Here is a 23777-nt window from a genome sequence, read left to right on the forward strand (position 1 = left end):
AAATGGAGTTAATGAATGCTGGCATAAGGATTAAATGAAATGATGAATATCAAGTGGTATCTTGACTATCTAGAAACTTATTCAGGACCATACTTTCTTAATACTGGGGAGGATGAAATTAAAAGAACAAGAGCTATTCTTTTCACACACTGATGAAAATTACTCAAGAGCCCTGGATGGGTGCAGCAGATTACTGTCCAATGGTCTCTTACATTTCCTGTCAGGATGGCTTTGATAATACCTGCCTCCTGGATTATACCTTGGCTCTTCTGTTGGCTAATTTACTCTGTGGCCAGGCTCTCGCAGGCCAAGGCAAGACTGCCAGTCCAGGCTGAGCTCACTAAGTCAGCAGAAGTCCTGGATAGTCCAAAGGACACTCTTAGGTTTTCTTCTAGAAGTACCTACCCTAAACCTATCTGGCATAAGCTTATCCAGAATTTTCAACATAATGCTATGAAGTCTGATGAATAGTAGCCTCTCTCTAGTGGTTGAAATATAAGGTTTGTATTTTTTTAAATGGCTGCCTTAAAATATTAGAAATATATTCTAAATGTCTGAATATGTTGTTTGGTAAAATGCCTAAGACCCTTTTATTCCTGTTACAAAATAACAATGAATATAGTAACTAGTATTTGTACAGTGCTTCAACAATCTTGTGTCTTTCATTCACAGGTTGTTTTTTTTTTTTCTTGATCTTCAAAATGTCCTAACCCACATGCCACTCTTAATCCAGCAGTTATGCCCCCAATTTATACAGTTGGTTTCCTGTAAAACCCAGCATGAGGTACCCTTTCACTATTCACAAATAATTCCAAAATATTTCATTCTGGCCTGCTTTATGCTACACTTCCTAACTGTTCTCATTCAATCCCGATCTCATCTCTATGATGACTTTATTTATAGGCTCATTTCACAACCTGGGATCTGTCAATTGCCCTCTTCTCTGCCTCTGATTTTTGGCTTCCCTCCTTAACTGATTAGTATCTGTCTCATTGACTATGACATGACTCCTTTAGTCATGATGAATAAATACTCTGCCAGGCCCAGCCACAAGATGCAGACCCTAGTGACCAATACTTCCATGCTGGTTTACACACCAGTCAAAACACTTATACCTATCTAAGTTTCAATTCATTCATGTTCAGGGACCATAAGGGGTCATTTCCAGAGCTAACAAATATGATAGTCAGTTTCCTTCTATTTCTCCTGCTACTAATAATTGTGGGCATTTTCTTTTACCTCTGCCTTTGGCTCAGCTGATTCATTAGAGGTATCAAGTTGTTCCTTGGCTTGGGCCATCTGAGTCATCAATCTATCCATGTGAGATTGGATGTCTGCCAGTATCTCAGTCACATGAGCCGTGGCCATTGCTTCCTGGATGTCCACTAGATGAAGGGCCTTTTGCTCCTCATCGGCAATCACTTTTTGAACTTTCTTAAATTCTTGCTGTATAAACACCTTCATCTGGTCCCGAGTTACCTGTAGAACACAGACAAGTGAGAAGAATAAGTTGGGCATACAAAAAAATGAAAGGATAGAATTATTGCTATAAAATGCTAGGCAGCCTTAGCCAAAATATAAATCATAGTTTCTATCTTATTCTGAAGTTTTGGGAATATCATCTAAACGATGTTCCCTTAATATATTTGATGAATTTCTTGCTAATCTGCCTTTTTATTCTTCAAGAAGTAATTCCTTATCCTTCTTTTTTGCTTTTCACTTTGTTCATTTTTATACCAGTAGATAAATTTCTTTTCAAAAATTTAACGGATGAGTATGTATAACAAAAAAATGAAATTCCTCTTGTCTTCCCAATCACTGTTAACAATTTGGTATGTATCCTCCCATTTTTCTATATAGTTATATACATATATGTATATGGAAAATTATGAAGTTTTTATACAAATGGATTATAGTGAACATATGGTTCTACGTCTTGCTTTTCTACTTAAAGTATGTTAACACATACAGATCAACTTCATTCTTAGTATTACTTTTACTATATGTATGATACGGATATATATATATAGATATATCCTATTTAATCATTCCTTTCAATGGAAATACAGGCTATTTCCAAATTTTTGCTATTATAAACAACACAGCAATGAACATCCTTAAATATACCTATTAATATTAGCATATGAATTACTTTAGAGAACTTCGGAGTCACTGAGTCAATTTATATATACTCTAGAAACACCGACTGATACTGTCAAGCTGCCCTCCAAAAAAGATGCATCAATTACATTTCTACAACAATGTGTGAAAGCAAGCATTTCCCTATACCCTCACCAATACTGGATAATAGCAAGCTTTTAAATTATCACTAATGGGTGAAAATATATTATTGTTTTATTTTACAACAACAACTGCAAACCAAATAAAATATGACTGTAGGCTAAATTTGGCTAGGGCATAAGAAAGGCAAAGTGAGAATCTACCAAAATAAGAACTCCTAAACTCAAAATCTTGCTAGTAACTGCATTTATTGATGTTTCCTCACAGCCATGTTTATTTTATATTTTTAAACAAGCATGCAGTGTTATGAGCAGCTGAGACAGGGAGAAGGGAGGGAGTAGAACAGTAGACAAAAGGAGAAAGGAAAGACCAATAGAGGATTTTACACATGGAAGAGGAAGCAGTTATTATCTAGGTGAACCCCTTCCTTTTATAGATAAGGAAATGAACATAGCTGAAAATCTATACTAAGACTCCAATTTTTTTGTTCTTAGTCTGGTGGTCTGTGTACTATAACAGTCTGTCAGAAGGTGACCAAACTGGGAAACACTGGAAAGGAGACTGAGGAAGAAAAAGATTAAAGGAGGGAGGAAAGAGATGAGGCCATTTTTAATTAGCCCCTTAAAAACTAAAAGAAGCTTGGTGCCCTACACAGATTTTGTAACACTGCTGTAAGGACATCAATGCAAAAGAAGGCCTGTATGACATGTATCCGCTCACACATTAAGTGACTAAGTGACATAAGCCCTTAGGAATTCATATATTCTCTGCAGGTGCTCTCCCTGGTGCTGGAGAAAGAGAGAGGAGTGTTATATGTTATCAACGTCTCCGCAAATTCTATGTCAGATTGAGATCTGTGATTTGTGTTTATTTAGTATTTTCTTTTTATTTTTAGTGTGTATATTTCATGTGGAGTATGCATAAAGCGAATGTACTTTACAGGGCCTGGTTTTCCAAAGCCTTGCAGTTTCAAATATTGACCTTGCAGGGGACAGGAAAATTTCCCCAGGCTAGTCTCTATTGTAAGATTAAGAACTGTAGCACAGCCAGGTTGCTGGCTCAAAGGACAGACTGGTTACTGATTGATATGTAAAGATACTGGAAAATTGCTGTAAGAAGAGAATGTTTGCTAAGATCAAGCTTTTGTTGGTGGATCAACTTAACTTCTTGAAAATTGCATTATGGAATGTCACCTTGCTTTTCTTACTGAATGTTACCAGCTTCTATTGTTAAACTTGTTAAACTATACTTAGCAAAAACCCCACCTATGTTCTCTTCCTGTAACTTCCTGGTCTGGAGAATAAATGCAGGAAAAGAACCCCAATTCATGGTTAATTTCCCAAATGGAAGGAATGCCTCTATCATGAGGGTTCCAGGAGATTAACCCCTTTTCGGGCTTTTCACTGCTCAGAAGAGATGGACTTTGAGTAATCTTTGGTGGCTCCATCACCCAGGGGTAAAGGGGTGACAAATCCATGGGAAGCAAAGCAACAATTTCAGGGCTGTTATGCTTTATGGTGATTATTTACCAATGGATCTCTACTCTCAAAATAACTTAGGTCTTAAATGATCTAGGACCTTCCCTCAGAGACCAAATCTAGAAAGGTTTGAATAAGGAAAACTTTTCTGAATGCCTGAGAAACTCTCTTAATGGTTCCAAGTGACTGAAAATGGAGACCATAATAAAAACTGCTTTGTAACCTATTTTACTAGACCTCACATACACATGTGGTTCAGAGTTAGGAAGCTGACATCACAGTCAGGAAAAGTGTGAAACAGACTGCAGAAGGTGAATAAATCACAGGTTTTAGAAATTAAATTCTCTACTTCCCATTGCTTTACATAGGTTTTCAACATGACACTTTATTTTATACAGAGCAGGCCACAAATAAAAATCGAAGGCAGATTAATCTACTCTATAAAACCTTTATGACTTCTTCCCATTCTCATTCTCTACTAATTAATAGTACTCTCCAACCCAGCTCAAAATGCTAAGAACAAACTTCTAGGTCATAACATCCATTCAAATTCAGAGCCCAACTGAGAAAATCCCTGGGAAATTGGGCATGTGGTAGGTTGGGTACTCTGGAAAAGGACTCTTGCCAATAGTGGGAGTGAAGTGAAAGAAAGTGAGCAGAGATGCCAGGTACCGTTCAAGCTTTATTAAAGGAAGAAAATCTGCTGGGCTGTGCTCAAAGTGGCAGGCAGCCCGGGGCTGCCCTGAAAATGGTGGACAGCACCAGGTGTGGGGGTGGTGGAGCTTATATTGGTATGTTGGCACCAAGAGCTGGGTGATGTAATTCTGGGATGGGGACTGAGTTAGCTCATGGGAATTGAGAGTTCTGCACATGTGGAAACACCAAAAGTTTCATCTTCTCCAAAACCATGAGGCTTCTTGTAAAAGAGAATGGGGGAGGGGAGGGGAGGAGGTGGATGGCACCATTTTGTACTTGGGCTTGTCTAAAATGGCGCTGGTTATGTTGCAGATCTATTATGAAGCAGCTTTCAATATTCCCTTTCAGGTTCCAGCTCACCTTCTTGTTATCGAAACTCTACCCTGCTCAAACTGCACTTCTACAAGAGCTGCAGGCCCTACATGTCACTGTCTGCTATCTGGGAGTCACTGAAATAATTTCCAAGTGGTTTTCTTGGGATTTCTTCAGCCTCTGTTCTATATTTCCCGAAAATGAGTGTGCTAGCCTTATACTCTTTACTATAACTACATGTGGATGCTACATAAAAAAATTTTACATACACAGAAAAGAGAGAAAGCAGAATGTACCACAGAATGATGAAACTGGTGATGTAAAAGGCTCCTTTCACACAGTAATTACTAAAGTAATTGTCAAACCTTTCTGAAGCCATAGAACTTCCTTCACCCCAAACAAAATCTTAATGTGGAACCCCAAAGTGTAATAAAGCCAAAAGTACAACTATCCTGGTTAAAATCTCCCCCTCCTCCTTGAAGTACTTCCTAGGGCACTATCAGTAGTTGCCCATAAAAATCTCACCTATGAGACTAGGGTCCTCAATGTAAATGATACCTTACATGGAGCTTTCTCCCTGTGGTCAACTGACTGGCCTCTAAGTTGTCAAAACCTTCAGCACCTAAGTTACAAGCAAGATAACATGTCTTTGTTATAGCTGCATGAGGGTGAAATGCTATGTTATTACTTAAACATTGGCAGCTTATTTATGGTCAGAACTAACCAGGGAACATCTTAGTCCAAACTCCTCGTTTTACAGGTGAAGGGGAGGAGAGGAAAAAAAAAAAAAAACAACCCCAAGAGAAGAAATACAATAATAAAGTCAGGTTTAAAAACTTTCCTGTGGTCTAGGTCCAGTATACTTTCGGCTACAACATATTGCCTCTAATGATCCCTTTATGACTCCTTCAGGTTCCTCAAATTCATTTCTTCTTAACTGAGATGTCTCCTCAGTTATCAGGCTGCTTCTGTTATTATTTCCACTAGGATGTTATTCCCTCCAAGTGAATCCTGGGATAAAGGATTTATACCTGAAGAGTTAAATCTACCCCTTGGTACTTTCTATATGCTCTTGTAGTTAATATTCCTAAGGTAGGCCAGACCCAAGAGGCTTGCATTCAGGCACTTTACACATACATAATTAAACACATAAAACCTTGAATTAAAAAGCTTGTACTTAAAAATAACACCCACTCAATGTACTTAACGTGGGCTAGAAGTCATTAACTCCTACCCTAGTTAACTGGCCTGTAGAAAAGCAGGGTTTTATTTATTCTTCTATCAGAGGCAGATTATAAAAACAATAAGCATACTAGCTAGAAAACATCATGGCTTAGGAAAGATTTGTTCCAGAAAAGTATCACTGAAATGAACTGAAAAAGATGGATCAGGGTCAGAAGCAGAAAGCTATGCAAAAGAACAGCATTTGAGTTTACACTGATTGAAGACTTCAGAAACAACTTGTTCTATTAGTCAAACTTCCTGCAAGGCTCAAAGGAGGCTACTCCAAAAATAGCTAAAACAATTGTGTACTGCATGAAATAAAGTGTGAAGATTTTAAATACCTCCCCCAAAAGGTCAAAAAGTCCATTTTTACTCCCCTCTTCCTCATACAAATGGCTACTATTCTAAAATAGAGAAAAAAAAAGCAAGAAGTGGACTTTTTCAGATGCTGCAAGCTGTCCTCTCTCCCACAGCACAGTGTCCTCCCAACTTGCCAGTGTCCATCCATGGAAACTTTTAAGTTGAGAAGCTCAAAGTTAAGTCTTCTATATAGCCTCCAGCATTTATTCTGGCTTTGTACTCCAAGAGAGCTCTTTCCAATCTTCTGTCAGGCCCCAGTGAGGGCAGGCGAGGAAAAAGCTTCATCAACAAGGAAGACAGAGGCCTTTTTCAATGGATGGCAAGATCCCCCATTTCCTGTGTCTTTGGTGTATGAGTGGAACAGCCACTATTTATGAATAAAATAACTGCCTACTCTCCAGGCTTGGAAAATTATCCAGCAGCCTAGAAACACAGTAGACATGAACTCTAAGCTACATCCCATTACCAACATTCAGTGATGTCATTCTCAGTGACCTAGTTAGAAACCTGACTTGCTTGGGTTTTACAATGGGTGTCAAGAATGGCAGAGAAAAAGTTTAATAAGTGAACATTTAAACTCTTCCTTAAACCATCTTTCTCATCTTTAGAAGCCTCCAGGAAAAAGCCATCATTAGTATCTTCTTCACTTCCTTTCATCACCCCTTCTTTGTTAACAGAGTACTATGAGATCTCTACTTCAAGTTATCCACTTAGTTATTTCAAGTATCCACTCAACGAAGTATTTGTTGTTATTGTTACTGTTATTAATTCTATTATAAAAGACTATAATAAATACAGCAAAATGTTTGAGAGTAGTTACCTCTGAGTTATGGGATTACAATCACTTTTCTCTTTTTCACTTTTCAGTCCAAATTTTCTGTAATAATGTATAACATTTCTTTTTCTTTCTTTCTTTTTTTTTTTTGTCCTTTTTGAGACTGGCTGCACCGCGCTCAGCCAGTGAGTGTTGTGAGCGCACTGGTCATCCCTATATAGGATCCAAACCCACGGCGGGAGCGCTGCTGCGCTCCCAGCGCCGCACTCTCCCGAGTGCGCCACAGGCTCAGCCCTAACATTTATTTTTCTGAACAATAATTTTTGAAAAGAAATGTGGCTTAATGAAAAAGTTAAATACTCAACAAAATACTAGCAAACCAAATCTATCAATGTATAAAAGGAGTTACACACCATGATATAAATGTGGGAATTATGCCAAGTATGCAAGGCTGGTTCAACATTTGAAAGTCAGTTAAAATGATCTATTCGTATCAACAGGCTAAAGAAAAAAAAAAATCACATGATCAAATTAATAGATGCAGAAAAAGCATTTGACAAAATCCAACACCCATTCATGATAAAAACTCTCAGCAAATTAGGAATGGAGGGGAACTTCCTTAACTTGACAAAGAGCATCTACCAAAAAGCTACAACTAACACCATACTTAACAATGAGAAACTAGAAGTTTTCCCACTAAGGTCAGGAACAAGGCAACAAAGTCTCCTGTCATCACTCCTTTTCAACTCTGTACGCAATAAGACAAAAAAAGGAAATAAAAGATATACAGATTGGGAAGAAAGAAATAAAACTCCCTTTGTTTGCAAATGACAAAATGTCTATGTAGAAAATCCAAAGAATCAACAAGAAAAACTCCTGGAACTAATAAGCAATTATAGCAAGACTGCAGGATACAAGGTTGACATACAAAAGTCAACTGCTTTACCATTTACCAGAAGTGAACAAGTAGGATATAAAGTTAAAAACACAATTCCTTTCACATTAGCACCCCCCAAAATGAAATACTTAGGTATATATGTAACAAAATATGTACAAGATATAAGGAAAACTATAAAATTCTGATAAAAGAAATCAAAGATGAAATAATTAGAGAGAGAATCCATGTTCATGAATAGGAAGGCTCAATACTGTCAAGATGATCTATAGGTTCAACACAATCCCAATCAAAATCCCAGCAAGTTATTTTGTGGATATCAACAAACTGATTCTAGAGTTTATATGGAAAAGCAAAAGACCCAGAATAGTCAACACAATGTTGAAAGGAGAAGAACACGGAAAACTGACACTACCCAATTCAAGATTTACTATAAAGCTAAATAAATCAAGACAGTGAGATACTGGCAAAAGAACGGACAACAGATCAGTGGGACAGAATAAAGAGCCCAGAAATAGACCCACATAACTACATCAACTTATGTTTGACACGGGAACAATGGCAATGCAACAGAGAAAAGATGGTCTTTTCAACAAATGGTGCTGGAACAACAGGACATCCATGTGCAAAAAAATTAATCTGGACACAGACCTTATTATACTGTTCACAAAAATTTACTCAAAATGGATCACAGACCTAAGTGTGAAATGCAAAACTACAAAACTCCTAGAAGATAACACAGAAGAAAGGCTAAATCGCCTTGGATATGATGATGATTTTTTAGATATAACACCAAAAACATGACCATGAAAGAAATAATTGATGAGCTGAATTTCATTAAAATGAAAAACTGCTGCTTTGTAAAAGATATTACAAAGATAATAAGAAGGGAAGCCACAGATTGGAAGAAAGTATTTGCAAAAGATATATCTAATAATGGACTGTTATCTAAAATACACTAAGAACTCTTAAGACTCAAAAATAAGAAAATGAACATGATTTTAAAAATGGGCAAAAGACTTGAACAGACACCTTATCAAGAATATATACAAATGGCAAATAAGCAAATGAAAAGATGCCCAACATCATGTCATTGTCGAATTGCAAATTAAAACAATGAGATCCCATTACACACATATTAGAATGTCTCTAATCTAAAATACTGACAACACCAAAATCTGGCGAGGATGTGGAGCAATAGGAACTCTCATTCATTGCTGATGGGAATGCAAAATGGTACAGCCACTTTTGAAGACTGTTTGGCAGTTTCTTACATAACTAAGCATGCTCATCATACAATCTAGCAATCACACTCCTAGGTAATTACCCAAATGGGCTGAAAACTTATGTCCCCATAAAAACCTGCTAACATGTTTAGAGCAAATTTTATTAATTAATTGTCAAAACGTGGAAGCAGTCAAGATGTCCTTCAGTAGGTGAATGGATAAATAAATTGCAGTACATACAGACAATAGAATGTTATTCAGTGCTAAAAAAGAAATGAGCTATCAAGTCATGAAAAGACATATAGAAACTTTAAATGCATATTACGAGGAGAAAGAAGCCAATCTGAAAGACTACACACTGTATGATTCCAACTATATGACATTCTAGAAAAAGCAAAACTATGGAGACAGTAAAAAGATCAGTAGTTGGCAGAGGTTTAAAGGAAGGAAGTATGAAAAGGCAGAGCACAGAGAATTTGTAGGGCAGTGAAATTATTTTTTGTGATACTATAATGGTAGATACATATCATTTACATGTCATTTACACAAATAATTTTTGGCAGTGAAATTACTCTTTGTGATACTATAATGGTAGTATCACATTATGTATTAGTATTACATTAGTATTATTATATATTATATTATAATGGTAGTATTACGAGAGAGGCGCCCCTGGAGAGGCCAGAGAGCCACAGCGTCCACGTGCCCTGAGGCACAAATGCGCAGGAGCAGGTAGGCGCCACTGCTGCCGGACTCCACCCCCAGCCCAGGCAAGTGCACACCGACAAGAGAGGTGCCCCCGGAGAGGCCTGAGAGTCGTGGCAACCATGGGCCCTGAGGTACAAGCGTGCGGGAGCAGGTTGGCGCCACAAAAGGTTGATGCTGCCACTGCCGGACCCCACCCCCAGCCCAGGCAAGTGCTTGCCAATCAGAGAGGTCCCCCAGAGAGGTCCAAGAGCAGTGGGGACCACGCGCCCCGAGGCGCCTGCGTGGGAACAGGTAGGTAGGTGCCACTGCTGGACTCCCAGCTCAGTCCAGTCCCCATGGCCCAGAGAGGCCCCAACCTTCCATCCACAAGCACTGAGGCAGCCATGCCAAACTGGCAGCCCTGGCAGGATCCTAGCCAGACAATAGGGTCGAACAAATGGACCATGAAATCCCTTGCCAAAATGACTAAACACCAAAGGAAACATACCAGAAATATGAAAAATCAAGAAAGTACACCACCAAAGGGTAATAACTCTCAAGCTCTATAAATAATATAGATTAAGAAGCCCTTGAAGTGACTGACAAGAAATTTTGAGCGATATCTGTGTTGCTATACTAAAATATCTGAGACTCTGTAATTTATAAAGAATAGAAATTTATTTCTCACAGTACTGGAGGTTGGGAAGTCGAAGATCAAGGTGCCAGCAGGTTCAGTGTCCGGTGAGGGGCACAGTCTCTGCTTCCAAGATGGCACCTTGTTGCTGCATGCTCCAGAAGGGAGGAACACTGTGTCCTCACATGGTGGAAGGCAGAATGGCAAGACAACCAAACACTGAATGCTGCATGAAGCCTCTTTTATAAGGGCTTTAATCCCATTCATGAGGGAGGAGCCCTCCTGGCCTAATCCCCTTTTTTTTTTTTTTTTGGTGGCTGGCCAGGAGGCCATTGTTTTGAACTAAGTTCCTGTACTAGGTCCCAAAAGACCAGACTAAAAATCAAAATGGAGAAAAAAAATCAAAATGGAGTCACCCCTGCTAAGTGCCATGTCACTTAGACCTTCTGAGAAGTCAGTAGAAAGAAATAACAGCCAATTTCCCAAACAAGCCAGTTTAAATCTTCAATAGGTATGAAGATTACATCTCTGCTTTAATCCTTACACAAAGGAGATAGCCTGAAGTAACCTGATGATGTTTTTCTAATGTTCTGTCTTCTTGTGCCCGCCTTACAAGGAAAGTAACTTTGAAGTGACCAATATGCTTTTTGTTCTTTGTTTCTGCTTTCTTAAGGCTTTTCTGTTTATAAAACCAACCTCCTCTGATGGGCTTATTGGAATACTTATTCTATTCTACAGAATAACATGTTGTATGATTCTAGAATCACAACAAAGCCAATTAAGATCTTCAACTAAATTTGCCGTGATTTTGTTCTTAGCCATCAGTCATTACAGTGAACTTTCAGGGAGCGTGGAAGGAAGGCTTTCCCTCTGCCCCCACATGTTGAAGATGTCCGGGTCTTTTCTAAACATGAAAATGGTGCAGGTGATCCACAGCAGTTTAGAATAGTAATAGTAGCCCCAACAACCAATTTGTGAGGTTAATTATTTAGAAATAAAATTTTTGTGACTCAGGACCTAAGATAAAGCAACTTCAAGTAGTGTGGCTAGTGACCACCAGTTTGGAACAAGTAACCATGAGTATGGTATAATTTTGTTGCCAGAAGACTCACAGCTAATCTTAGTTGGAAATTTTTTTTTTTTTTTCTATAAAGATGACCGGTAAGGGGATCTTAACCCTTGACTTGGTGTTGTCAGCACCACGCCCAGCCAGTGAGCGAACCGGCCATCCCCATATGGGATCCGAACCCGGGGCCTTGGTGTTATCAGCACTGCACTCTCCCGAGTGAGCCACCGGGCCGGCCCATAATTCGAAGGAAACTAAATGAGATACAAGAAAACTCAGCTAGACTACACGATGAAATGAGGAAAAGTATGCAGGAACTGAAAGAAGAAATGTACAAGGAAATCAATCCCTGAAGAAGAATGTAGTGGAGCTTGCTGAGCTGAAGAATTCATTCAATGAACTAAAAAGCACAACAGAGAGTTTAACCAGCAGGCTTGCAGAAGCAGAAGAGAGAACTTCTGACCTTGAAGATGGGCGATTTGAAATAACACAGGCAGACAAAAAAAAAAAAAAGAAAAGAAAAGAAAAAAGAATTAAGAACATTGAAGAAAATCTAACAGAGATATCAGACAACCTTACACGCTCAAATATCCGAGTCATGGGTGTTCCAGAAGGGGAAGAAAAAGGAGATTGCATTGAAAATATATTCAATAAAATAGTGGCAGAAAACTTCCCAGGTACAGGAAAAGACACAGATCTTCAAATTCAGGAAGCTCAAAGATCCCCAAACGTATTCAACCCCAAAAGGTCTTATCCAAGACATGTTATAGTCAAATTGGCAAAACTCAAAGACAGAGAGAGAATCTTAAAAGCTGCAAGAGAGAAGCATCAAGTCACCTATAAGAGAACCCCAATCGGACTTTCTATCACAAACACTGAAAGCCAGAAAGGAATGGGATGATATATTCAAAATACTAAAAGACAGAGATTGCCAGCCAAGAATACTTTACCCCGCAAGGCTATCTTTCTGAAATGAAGGGCAAATAGTATATTTCTCAGACAAATAAAAACTGGGGGAGTTCACTAATACATGACCACCCTTACAAGAAATTCTCAAGGGAGTACTGGGTTTGGTACCTGAAAAACAACCACCACTGCAATAAAAACTCAAGAAAAATCAAAACCCACCAGTAAAATAAAAATGCTAACAATGAAGAGAAAAAAAAAAAAATTTACCTACCACGCCAAGAAACCAACAAATACAGAGGACAAACAGTAAATCAGAAAGAAAGACACTTAAGACATCCAAACAAAAATCAATAAAATGCTAGGAGTAAATCAACACTTTTCAATAACAACTCTCAGTGTAAAAGGATTAAATTCCCCACTGAAAAGACACAGACTGACTGACTGGATTAAAAAGGTGGACCCAACTATATGCTGCCTTCAAGAGACTCACCTCACCTATAAAGACACACAAAGACTAAGAGTGAAAGGATGGAAAAAGATATGCCATGCAAATAGAAATGAAAAACGAGCCGGAATAGCTATTCTTATATCTGATAAAATAGACTTTAAACTAAATACCATAAAAAGAGATAAAGAAGGCCACTATCTAATGATAAAAGGATTTATCCATCAAGAAGCCATAACGATCATAAATATATATGCACTGAATGTCGGAGCAGCCATATTTATAAAGCAAACTCTATTAGACCTAAAGAATGAGATAGACACTAATACCATAATAGAAGAGGACTTGAACACCCCACTATCAATATTGGACAGATCATCTAGGCAAAGAATCAGCAGAGAACCACAAGATATAAACAACACTTCAGACCAATTGGATTTGGCATATATCTACAGAACATTCCATCCAACAACCTCAGAATATTCATTCTTCTCATCAGCACACGGAACATTCTCCAGGATAGATCACATGTTAGGTCACAAATCAAGTCTCAACAAATTCAAAAAAATTGGAATTATCCCATGTATTTTTTTAGATCACAATGGATTAAAATTAGAAATCAATAACAAACGAAATTCTGGAAACTATACAAACACATGGAAATTAAACAGAATTCTACCTAATGACATATGGGTCCAAGAAGAAATTAAACAGGAAATAAAAAAATTTATTGAAACTACTGAAAACGATACATCATACCAAAACCTGTGGGACACTGCAAAAACAGTACTAAGGGGGAAATTTACCACATTAAATGCTTACTTCAGAAGAATGGAAAGACGGCAAGTAAACAACCTAATACTTCACCTTAAAGAACTAGAAAAAGAAGAATGACTCAAACCCAAAGTTAGCAGACGGAAAGAAATCATTAAGATCAGAGCAGCACATAATGAAATTGAAACCCAAACAATAAAACAAAAGATCAATGAATCGAAAAGGTGGTTTTTTGAAATGATAAATAAATAGCACACCTAACTAAAAAAAGAAGAGAGAAGACCCAAATAACAAAAATAAGAAATGAAAAAGGTGATATTACAAGTGATACCTCAGAAATACAAGAAAAATTTGCCGAAAAATTTGCCAACAAATTTGAAAATCTGGAGGAAATGGATAAATTTCTGAACACACACAAACGACCAAAACTGAGCCAAGAAGATGTAGAAAATCTGAATAGACGAATAACAATAAAAGAGATTGAACCTATTATCAGAAGGCTCCCAACAAACAAAAGCCAGGACCAGATGGGTTCACAGCAGAATTGTACCAAACATTCAAAGAGGAATTGACACCGATTCTCTACAAACTATTCCAAAAGATTGAAACAGAGGCAGTTCTTCCAAACTCACTCTATGAAGCAAACATCACCCTGATATCAAAACCAGATAAAGATACAACAAAAAAGGAAAACTACAGGCCAATATCCTTGATGAATATAGATGCAAAAATCCTCAATAAAATACTAGCTAACAGAATACAGCAACACATACAGAAAATTACACACCACGATCAAGTGGGATTCATCCCATGGATGCAAGGTTGATTCAACATATGCAAATCAATAAATGTGATATACCATATCAATAAAATCAAACACAAGGACCATATGATCATCTCTATAGACACTGAAAAAGCATTTAACAAAATTCAACACTTGTTCATGATAAAGACTCTCTACAAGTTAGGTTTAGACAGAAAGTATCTCAACATAATTAAAGCCATATATGATAAGCCCACTGTCAATATTATCCAGAATGGGGAAAAGCTGAAAGCTTTTCTCTTAAAAACAGAAACTAGACAAGGATGCCCACTCTCACCACTCCTATTCAACATAGTGTTAGAAGTACTAGCCAGAGCAATCAGAGAAGAGAAGGAAATAAAGGGCATCCAGATTGGAAAAGATGAAGTCAAACTGTCCCTGTTTGCAGATGACATGATCCTATACATTGAACAGCCTCAAGCCTCTACAAAAAAACTCTTGGAGTTGATAAATGATTTCAGCAAAGTTGCAGGATACAAAATCATCACACAAAAATCAGTAGCATTTCTATACTCCAATAGTGAACATGCAGAAAGAGAAAACAAGAAAGCTAGCCCATTTACAACAGCCACCAAAAAATAAAATACTTAGGAATAGAGTTAACTAAGGATGTGAAAAATCTCTATAATGAGAACTACAAACCACTGTTGAGAGAAATAAAAGAGGACACAAGAATATGGAAAGGTATCCCATGCTCTTGGATTGGAAGAATCAACATTGTGAAAATGTCCATACTACCCAAAGCGATATACAAATTCAATGCAATACCCATCAAAATTCAAATGACATTTTTCTCAGAAATGGAAAAAACTATCCAGACATTTATATGGAATAACAAAGGGCCATGCATAGCCAAAGCAATCCTGAGCAAAAAAATAATAAAGCTAGAGGCATAACACTACCTGACTTTAAACTATACTACAAAGCTATAATAACCAAAACAGCAATGGTACTGGCATAAAAAGACACATGAATCAACAGAACAGAATAGAGGACCACAGATCAACCCACACACCTACAGCCATCTGATCTTTGACAAAGGCACCATGCCTATACATTGGGGAAGAGACTGCCTCTTCAGCAAATGGTGCTGGGATAACTGGATATCCAGATACAGGAGAATGAAACTAGACCCATACCTCTCACCATATAACAAAATCAACTCAAAATGGATTAAAAAATTAAATATACACCCTGAAACAATTAAACTTCTTAAAGAAAACATAGGGGAAACACTCCAGGAAGTGGGACTGGGCACAGACTTCATGAATACGACCCCAAAAGCACAGGCAACCAAAGGAAAAATAAACAAAAGGGATTATATCAAACTAAAACGCTTCTACACAGCAAAAGAAACAATTAACAGAGTTAAAAGACTACCAACAGAGTGAGAGAAAATATTTGCTAAATATACATCTGACAAAGGATTAATATCCAGAATATACAAGGAACTGAAACAACTTTACAACAAAAAAAACCAAATAACCCAATTAAAAAATGGGCAAAGGAGCTAAATAGGCATTTCTTTTTTTCTTTCTTTTTTTTTTTTCCTTTTTGTCTTTTTTCGTGACTGGTAACAGGATCGCAACTCTCGGTGTCGTGCCTGCACCATGCTCAACCAGTGAGCAGACCAGTCTCTATACGGGATCCGAACCCTCAGCGGGAGCGCTGCCACGCTCCCAAGCGCAGCACTCTACCGAGTGCGCCACCGGGCCAGCCCTAAATAGGCATTTCTCAAAGGAAGATATACGAATTGCCAACAGACACATGAAAAAATGCTCAACATCACTCAGCACTTGGGAAGTGCAAATTGAAACCACACTGAGATACCATATCACTCCAGTTAGGATGGCTAAAATCAAAAAGACTGAGAATGATAAATGCTGACGAGGTTGCAGAGAAAAAGGAACTCTCATACACTGTTTGTGGGACTGCAAAATGGTGCAACCTCTATGGAAAATGGTATGGAGGTTCCTCAAACAATTGCAGATAGGTCTACCGTATGACCCAGCTATTCCACTGCTGGGAATATACCTAGAGCAATGGAAATCATCAGGTCGAAGGTATACCTGTACTCCAATGTTCATTTTAGCACTATTTATGATAGACAAGAGTTGGAACCAGCCCAAATGTCCATCATCAGATGAGTGGATACAGAAAATGTCGTATATCTACACAATGGAATACTACTCTGTCATAAAAAAGAATGAAATACTGCCATTTGCAGCAACATGGATGGACTTAGAGAAAATTATATTAAGTGAAACAAGTCAGGCACAGAAAGAGAAATACCACATGTTCTCGCTTAATTTGTGGGAGAAATAAATAAATAAATAAATAAATAAATAAATAAATAAATAAATAAATAAATAAATAAATAAATAAATAAATAAATAAATAAATAAATAAATAATTTGTGGGAGCTATAAATAAATAAATAAATAAATAAATAAATAAATAAATAAATAAATACACAAACGGGGTGGGGAGGGAAGAAGACACAACAATCACAATTCCTTGAAGTTGTTAAGACGAGCGAACAGATATGAGGTTGTTGGGAGGGAGAGGGGAGAGGGTGGGGGGAGGGAGGTTTTGGTAATGGGCCACAAAAATCAACCACATTGTACATTGATAAAATTAAATTAAATTAAAAAATAAATAAATAAAATAATGGTAGTATTACGTTATAATGGTGTAACAATGTGTTAAAATTATTCTTTGTGATACAATAATGGTAGATGAATGTCATTTACATTTATCTACCATTATAGTATCACAACGAATAATTTGTGACAAAAATTATTTGTACCAAAACCCTCAGAATGTACAACACCAAGAATGAACACTTTGACAGTCCATAGTGATAATGATATGTCAATATAGGTGCACTGACTGTAACAAATGTATTGCTCTTGTGTGGGATGTTGATAGTGGGAGAAGACATGCATATGGGGTGGGAAGGGAGTAAGTACATAGGAACCCCCTGTATTTTCCATTCAATTTTTCTTTAAACCAAAAACCACACTTTAAAGTCTATTTTTAAGAAAAGTTAATACAACTAAAACAAAAAACAAAGTAGCCACTGAAATGAAGCCTAGGGAAGGTCTGGGGGTAGGGTGAGCAACCAAAGAACTAGGCATGATAATTCTTTTGCTTAAACTTCAAAACCACTTTCATTCTCTGCCTTCCCAGTTAATACTAGACCTTTCCTTCCTATCTGGCTCCTCCTTTCTATAACAAATCAAAGTTTTCAACTTAAGCCCAATAAAATAATGGCTCAGTACTTAGCACATGTGGTCCCTGTCATTTGAAGGTTCTTCTACAGGAGCCTCAGTCATCCTGAAGACCCTCAGAAGAGGCTTTAATGTGTGGAAAAACTCTGCAAAAGATCTAAGTAGCTAACCCAGCGAGTGACCTGGAGTGTGAAATCACTTACTTTTGAGAACTATCAGGCTCATCAACAGAGACATCACCACAACACGTTCAAAGAGGAATCTGCTTCAGGACATTGTATAACCAACCACAGTAGCACTAAACCTCATGATACTGCTCATATTATAAAGTGGGAGATGGAGTAAGGAGCAGTGCTTGGTGAAATAGAAGGCATGTCTAACTTTGACTCCATTTTGGTTACTGGACATTCTCTTGTCTTTTATTCCATAACACAGACACGGTTTTACAAATAGTGATAATGAAAACAATATTAAGATTTAAAATGTGCAGGCAGTGTTCCAAGCACCATCATATTCATATTTCTCATTTAATCCTCACGCGGGCAACAATATTTTCATTTTACGTTAGGGAAAATCAAAGCCCATGGTAGTTAAGTCACTTGCCTGATACTATGCAGCAGGTAAGCAGTAGGCAAAGATTCAGCTCAGGTCAGCCCTGTTCCAAAGACAATGCTCTGACAACCATTCCATATTGTATCCTACTACTCAAAAGTGAACTTGAGCCTCCAAGAACCAGGATTAGTGACAATTTGGTAAGCAATTTGGTACAGAGGAAAGCAGTCAGGATGGGAAGTCAGAGGCCCTGAATATTAATCAGTCATGTCTTTTGCAAATGACCCACTGTGTGACTTTGGGCAAGTCACTGAATCTTCCAGAGCCTCATTTTTTATCATAAAAAAATGAAAAGCCAAACTCGGTTTTCTTTTATCTGTAAAATGTTACAACTGCAATAATTCACCACTACCAATTTGTCTGTAATCACACTTGTTGCCAAAACAGGAGAGGGGATTCAGGAGTCTAGGAATCTAACTCAGCAGTCACTAGGGTGACACAGACAAAATAAGAAGTAAAGAAGAATGAAGAATAACCCTTTTCCTCTACAATGCTGCCCTATCAAGGGATTATCGTCTCTCCTACCTTTAACCACCAATCTTTTCTAGAAAGTAATGTAACACTTGCTGCTCTGTCTCCTCTACCAATAAGGAGTCTACCAGTCATCAACTCCATCTGATTTCATTACTGACCTGTCTAGTATTTAGCACTTCCAACACCCCTCAGTCTTTAAATTCTCTTTTCTCTGTGGTTTGGTTGCTGTGACCCTGGACTTGTCTGGTTCTCTGATTACTGGCTTCATTCTTGACAAAATCCTCTACACCCGGATTTTTCAAGCTTGGCAATATCGATATTTAGAGCTGAAGATTCTTTGCTGGGAGAGAAATATCCTGTGCACTGTACTATGTTGAGCAGCATTCTTGGCCTTTATGCAGTAGATGACAGTAGTACCAGCCCCTACACCCACTTGTGATAAACAAACATGTTTCCAGACATTGCTAAATATCCTCTGGGGGCAAAATCACTTTTCATTGAGAAGTTCTATTTTATACCCTCTTCCTTAGTAATTTCATCCCATCACTGGAATTCAAATACTACTGCCAGTGGAGATGGTTCCTAAGCATGGGTTTTTCTCTCCAGGAAACCAGTCTCACAGTTCCTCCTGGCTGATACACATCTCTACCTGGATACTTTCCTACTATCCAAGCCATCAAACCTCAAACTGAATCCCTGCTCCTCTTTCTCATTATTACTACCTTTTTTCCAGTGCTCCACATTTAAGGCACTATTCTCAGCACTTTATGTGCACTACTTGAATTAATCATCATGATACCATGAGGTAGCTATTATTATTACTATACCCATTTCAGATGAAGAAACTGGGCAGGTTTCTTACCTCCTTATGTAAAAGTCATACACATGTTAAGTACCAGAACTGGAGTTTGAACCCACATAGTTTGACTACATAATCTGCTTTTTGACCACATTATTGTCCTATAAAATCCCTTCAAACTTGATCTGCTTTTCCTGTCCCCCTTAAAAATAACAGGATTTAGGCAGACCCAGGACCAAACCCTGGAGTCATTTTATTTTCTCCACCAGATAACAGGTCTCTTGACTTACCATCTGGACGGGAAATTATAACACCTCAGCTTAGGGTCTTGCACAAAATGGTGGGCAACCCATTCTGACCAAATGTCAGAAGCCATCCCACCTCTGCCCTTCCACCACAATCTGGCTAAAGAGATGTCCCCCCACATCTATAAAAACCGTCCTCTTTTCTTTTCATTCCCTTCCTACTACTCTCCCCTAAACATCTAGACCCATTTTTCAATGCTCCATTTTAGCTCCATCTGCCCACATCATCTAGGCCCACTCCCCCCATACCATTTTCGTGCTGAAACAAAATTCTAAATCACAAAGAGCTTCTGAGTGATGTGAGGAAATTGGTTAGGATCCTGCTCCTACCTCCAGCACGTTCTTGGCCAGCTTTCCCTCCCTTCTCATCTCCATTTGGCCCTTTTAGACTTAGTAACTATATGTGCTCCTCACTCTCTCCATCTTGGTGTTTAGACCTTAGCTTTGTCTCATACAGTCTTTGGCTTAGCTTATATCTTTAACTCCCAAACTCACCTTCTCTTAAATAGGAACCCCATATCTCAGAATACTCCACCCTTCCTCTCCTTCTGCCCAGAATACTTCCTGAGACTATAAATTTAGGTACTTGAGCCCAAGTACTACATTGCTTGCTGTGGTTTGAATGGTTTCCCCAAGCTCATGCTGGAACTTAACCTCCAATGTGGTGGTGGAAGGTGGGGCCTTGGAACTCAAAGACTGTGCCCTCATGAATGGATTAATCCATTCAGGGAACTGATGGTTTAAAGGGTGATCATGGGTGTGGTTCTGATGGCTTTGTAAGGAGAGCAAGTGAACAGGTTAGGACTCTTGCTCAGCCTATTCTCTTGCCATGTGATACCCTCAGTTGCTGTGGAGAGTCACCACCAAGAATAAGGCTCTCACCAGATATGCCCCCTGGACCATAGACTTCCCAGCTGCAAAACTGTAAGAAATAAATTTCATGTCTTTATACATTACCCAGTTTCAGCTATTCTGTTACAGATAACAGAAGCAGACTAATACATTCTTTAACAGCTTCATGCACATGACCCTATGCTTCTTCTGAATCTCCTTACCTTCATGGTCTTCCCTCCTCGACATAAAAACATAAATATACATGTCCACGTACACATGTATACACATAAACACACACGTTCTCTTGCTCACAGTATTAGAGACTCAGAACCACGTTTCATAGAGGCTTTGTACTTAAAAGCGCCTAACAAATACTTGAATTGAATCTGCTAATCAGCCGTGAAGTGGATAGCAACTGTGCACCCCAGTCATCTGAGAGAGACACAGTCACAGATGACTGACAAGCAGCCCTTAGTCTGAGAGATGGAGACCTACCCACTATGGTTGTGGCATTGCTGCCAAGCATCCTCTCCTCCCAGGGCTCCTTATTCATGCTGTCAACTGCTATGTCTTTACTGCCATGACAACTTTATGTGTAACCCAATAACATGGCACTGAACTGGATGCACCAGAGGGCAGTTCATCAGGGATGCTGGGCTCACTTTGAGTTGATACTATTGCTTGCTCTTAAGGTGCTTCTCCCTTTGCCTGATCCCAAGGTGGCAATAAAGAAAGCAATCACAAACTTCTGAGCACCACTTTTCTTGAGGGAACAGAAAAAAATTCTGGGTAACCCCCACTGTGGGAATGTGAATGTAGAAGAATGAGTCCCCAGAGATACCAGATCTATAATAACAAGAATAAGAGCTTCTATTACATCTTATTTTCCTGTTCTCTTTCCACCTTAACCTATGCATAAACTAGAAACACAGCTTCTGCTTCAGGAGTTATTGTGTGGGAAGTGGGAGGTGGAAAGTGACACTGAAATTTTGAGGGGGCAACTCTACAGAATTTATACAATTTTTAAGCCTGTTAGACTTGAATATACAAAGAAAACCTATTCTATCTGCTGAAGATTAAAGCAATTTTAAAACAAGACTCACCCCTCAACCTCTATACAGTTTTCTACACAAACACCTTCTCTGCAAAGCCATAGTTATTTGTACACTATTAAAACCACAAAACAATTGCATACCACCAAGAATATACTGGAAGGGGCACTGAGATGTAGGTCTCATGCTTTCTGAGTCTTCTTTGCTACAGAGGGTCTCAATGATAAAGCATATGGAGTTTGATGTGGTAGAGAAAGGGGTCTGAGAACCGGCTTTATTAACTCTATGCATTGCAAGCTCAGAAAGGTGAAAGTTTCATTTGTAAAATGAGAGTAATAATAATCATTCTCACAGAATTTTTCTGAATTTTAAACAAAATACACGGAAAGAATTTAGTACTCTCTGGGCACATAGGATGAGCAGAACTGTTCTGCTGATCAGAGATAACAGTAACTGTGAACATTTACTGTGCACTTCCCGTACAGTACCCACTGTCCGCGGGGCCATGCTCTCAAACCTACAGCTCCAAGGACCCTTTTGCCAGTTACCTAGCTCATAGACCTGCGTGTGAAGGGTTTGTGACCCAGTCTGTGAATGGGCTTGAGGGGTCTGTGAGCTTCAGACCCAGCCTTAGCTCGACAATTGGCGCAGTCGTAGCAGGATTCTGAACAGGTACAGGAGCCAAAAGCCCTTGGAAGAAGGAGGTTATTTGTGAATATGCTCTGCCCTATGGCCACCTTCCTGTTTCCCAGGATCTGGTTGTTGCTCACTGTATTGCAAGGCAGCATAGACCAGGCACTACGGCAGAAAACCCCTTAGGAAGGGGAGGAAATGTGGCTATCCTTGAGCATGAGGTGCCCAGTGGCCACTTTTCTGCTGACCGGATGATTATCCTGGAGGATGACGTGCAGCAACTGGCCATTCCTGCCTCTCACACCAGGGAAGATGACCAACCCAGCGGTGAGTTGAGGGAAACCGCGCATCTCCAGGCACAACCTGTTGTGCATCAGAAAATGAAGCACGAGCAGCCTATGGGACCAGATGGACAACCAGTGGGTGATCCACAGGTGACCCAATTCACCACCTATGTCCCATATACCCAGGTTAAACTGGTTGACTTGGGGAGACAGTTCAGGCAGAAACATGGGGAGACCCTGGCTGCTTGGCTGTTGTGGTTATGGGACCTAGGGGTGGACAATGTGATATGCTCTGGTGAGGAGGTGGAAAAATTGGCCTCCATTGCCATACACCCACTCCTGAGGCAGCAGCTGCAGAACAGCCGCAGATATGAACAAGGGCGAGGTAATCACTCCTTAATGGAATAGGTGAGTGCAGGTGCCCAAACCGTGTGGGCAAATGCTGAAGAACTGCCCAAGATCGTTAGTAAATGGCATACGTATGTTGAGCTGGTCCAAATCATTCAAGAGCTGGGGATGCAGCTGTCCATGTTTAATGTGAACACTCATGGCCCAGATGATGAAAACTTTACAAGCAGCATGAGAGACACAGTGCTACAAAATGCCCTGTCAATGTCCTTTGGGTCACTGATGGCCATACTGGACCCATACATTTGTCATCCTATACATGAGGTAATGACCATGATAGTCAGCTTGGGTGAAGTAGAGGATAGCAGACAAGCAAAAGGGGTCTGAAAGGTAGCTAAGACCAAAACCCCAAGAAATGCTTGGGATTTTATCCCAAAGGGACCACGCAAGACTAGCCATAAGCAGATGTGGCTTGACTTGCTTGCAGCAGGGGTTGATAAAAAAATTGACCAGCAGCCAAATGCATTCCTCTTTGCCTTGTGGCAGCAATTGAACCCTGAACAGCATTTCACCAAACATCTGGAAACAGGTAGTAAGGTACGCTTAGTGCATTTAAAGGACTTTTTGATTGTTCCCAAGGAGGCAGATGAACTGTTCC

At 39.0% G+C, this 23777-nt stretch overlaps 1 protein-coding gene across 2 annotated transcripts in view; it reads right to left on the reverse strand.

Moving 5' to 3' along the window:
• The window catches only part of TRIM44 (tripartite motif containing 44), a 142831-nt gene that overhangs the window by 77540 nt on the left and 41514 nt on the right, over window positions 1-23777 (reverse strand). For both annotated transcript variants that reach the window (XM_008580301.1, XM_008580302.1), the window contains exon 3: window positions 1240-1479. In XM_008580301.1, the coding sequence (XP_008578523.1) occupies window positions 1240-1479 (240 nt within the window). The remainder of the gene's footprint in view (window positions 1-1239; window positions 1480-23777) is intronic.

Source organism: Galeopterus variegatus, unplaced genomic scaffold, assembly GCF_000696425.1.
Source record: "Galeopterus variegatus unplaced genomic scaffold, G_variegatus-3.0.2 Scaffold2063, whole genome shotgun sequence".
Lineage (NCBI taxonomy): Eukaryota > Metazoa > Chordata > Mammalia > Dermoptera > Cynocephalidae > Galeopterus > Galeopterus variegatus.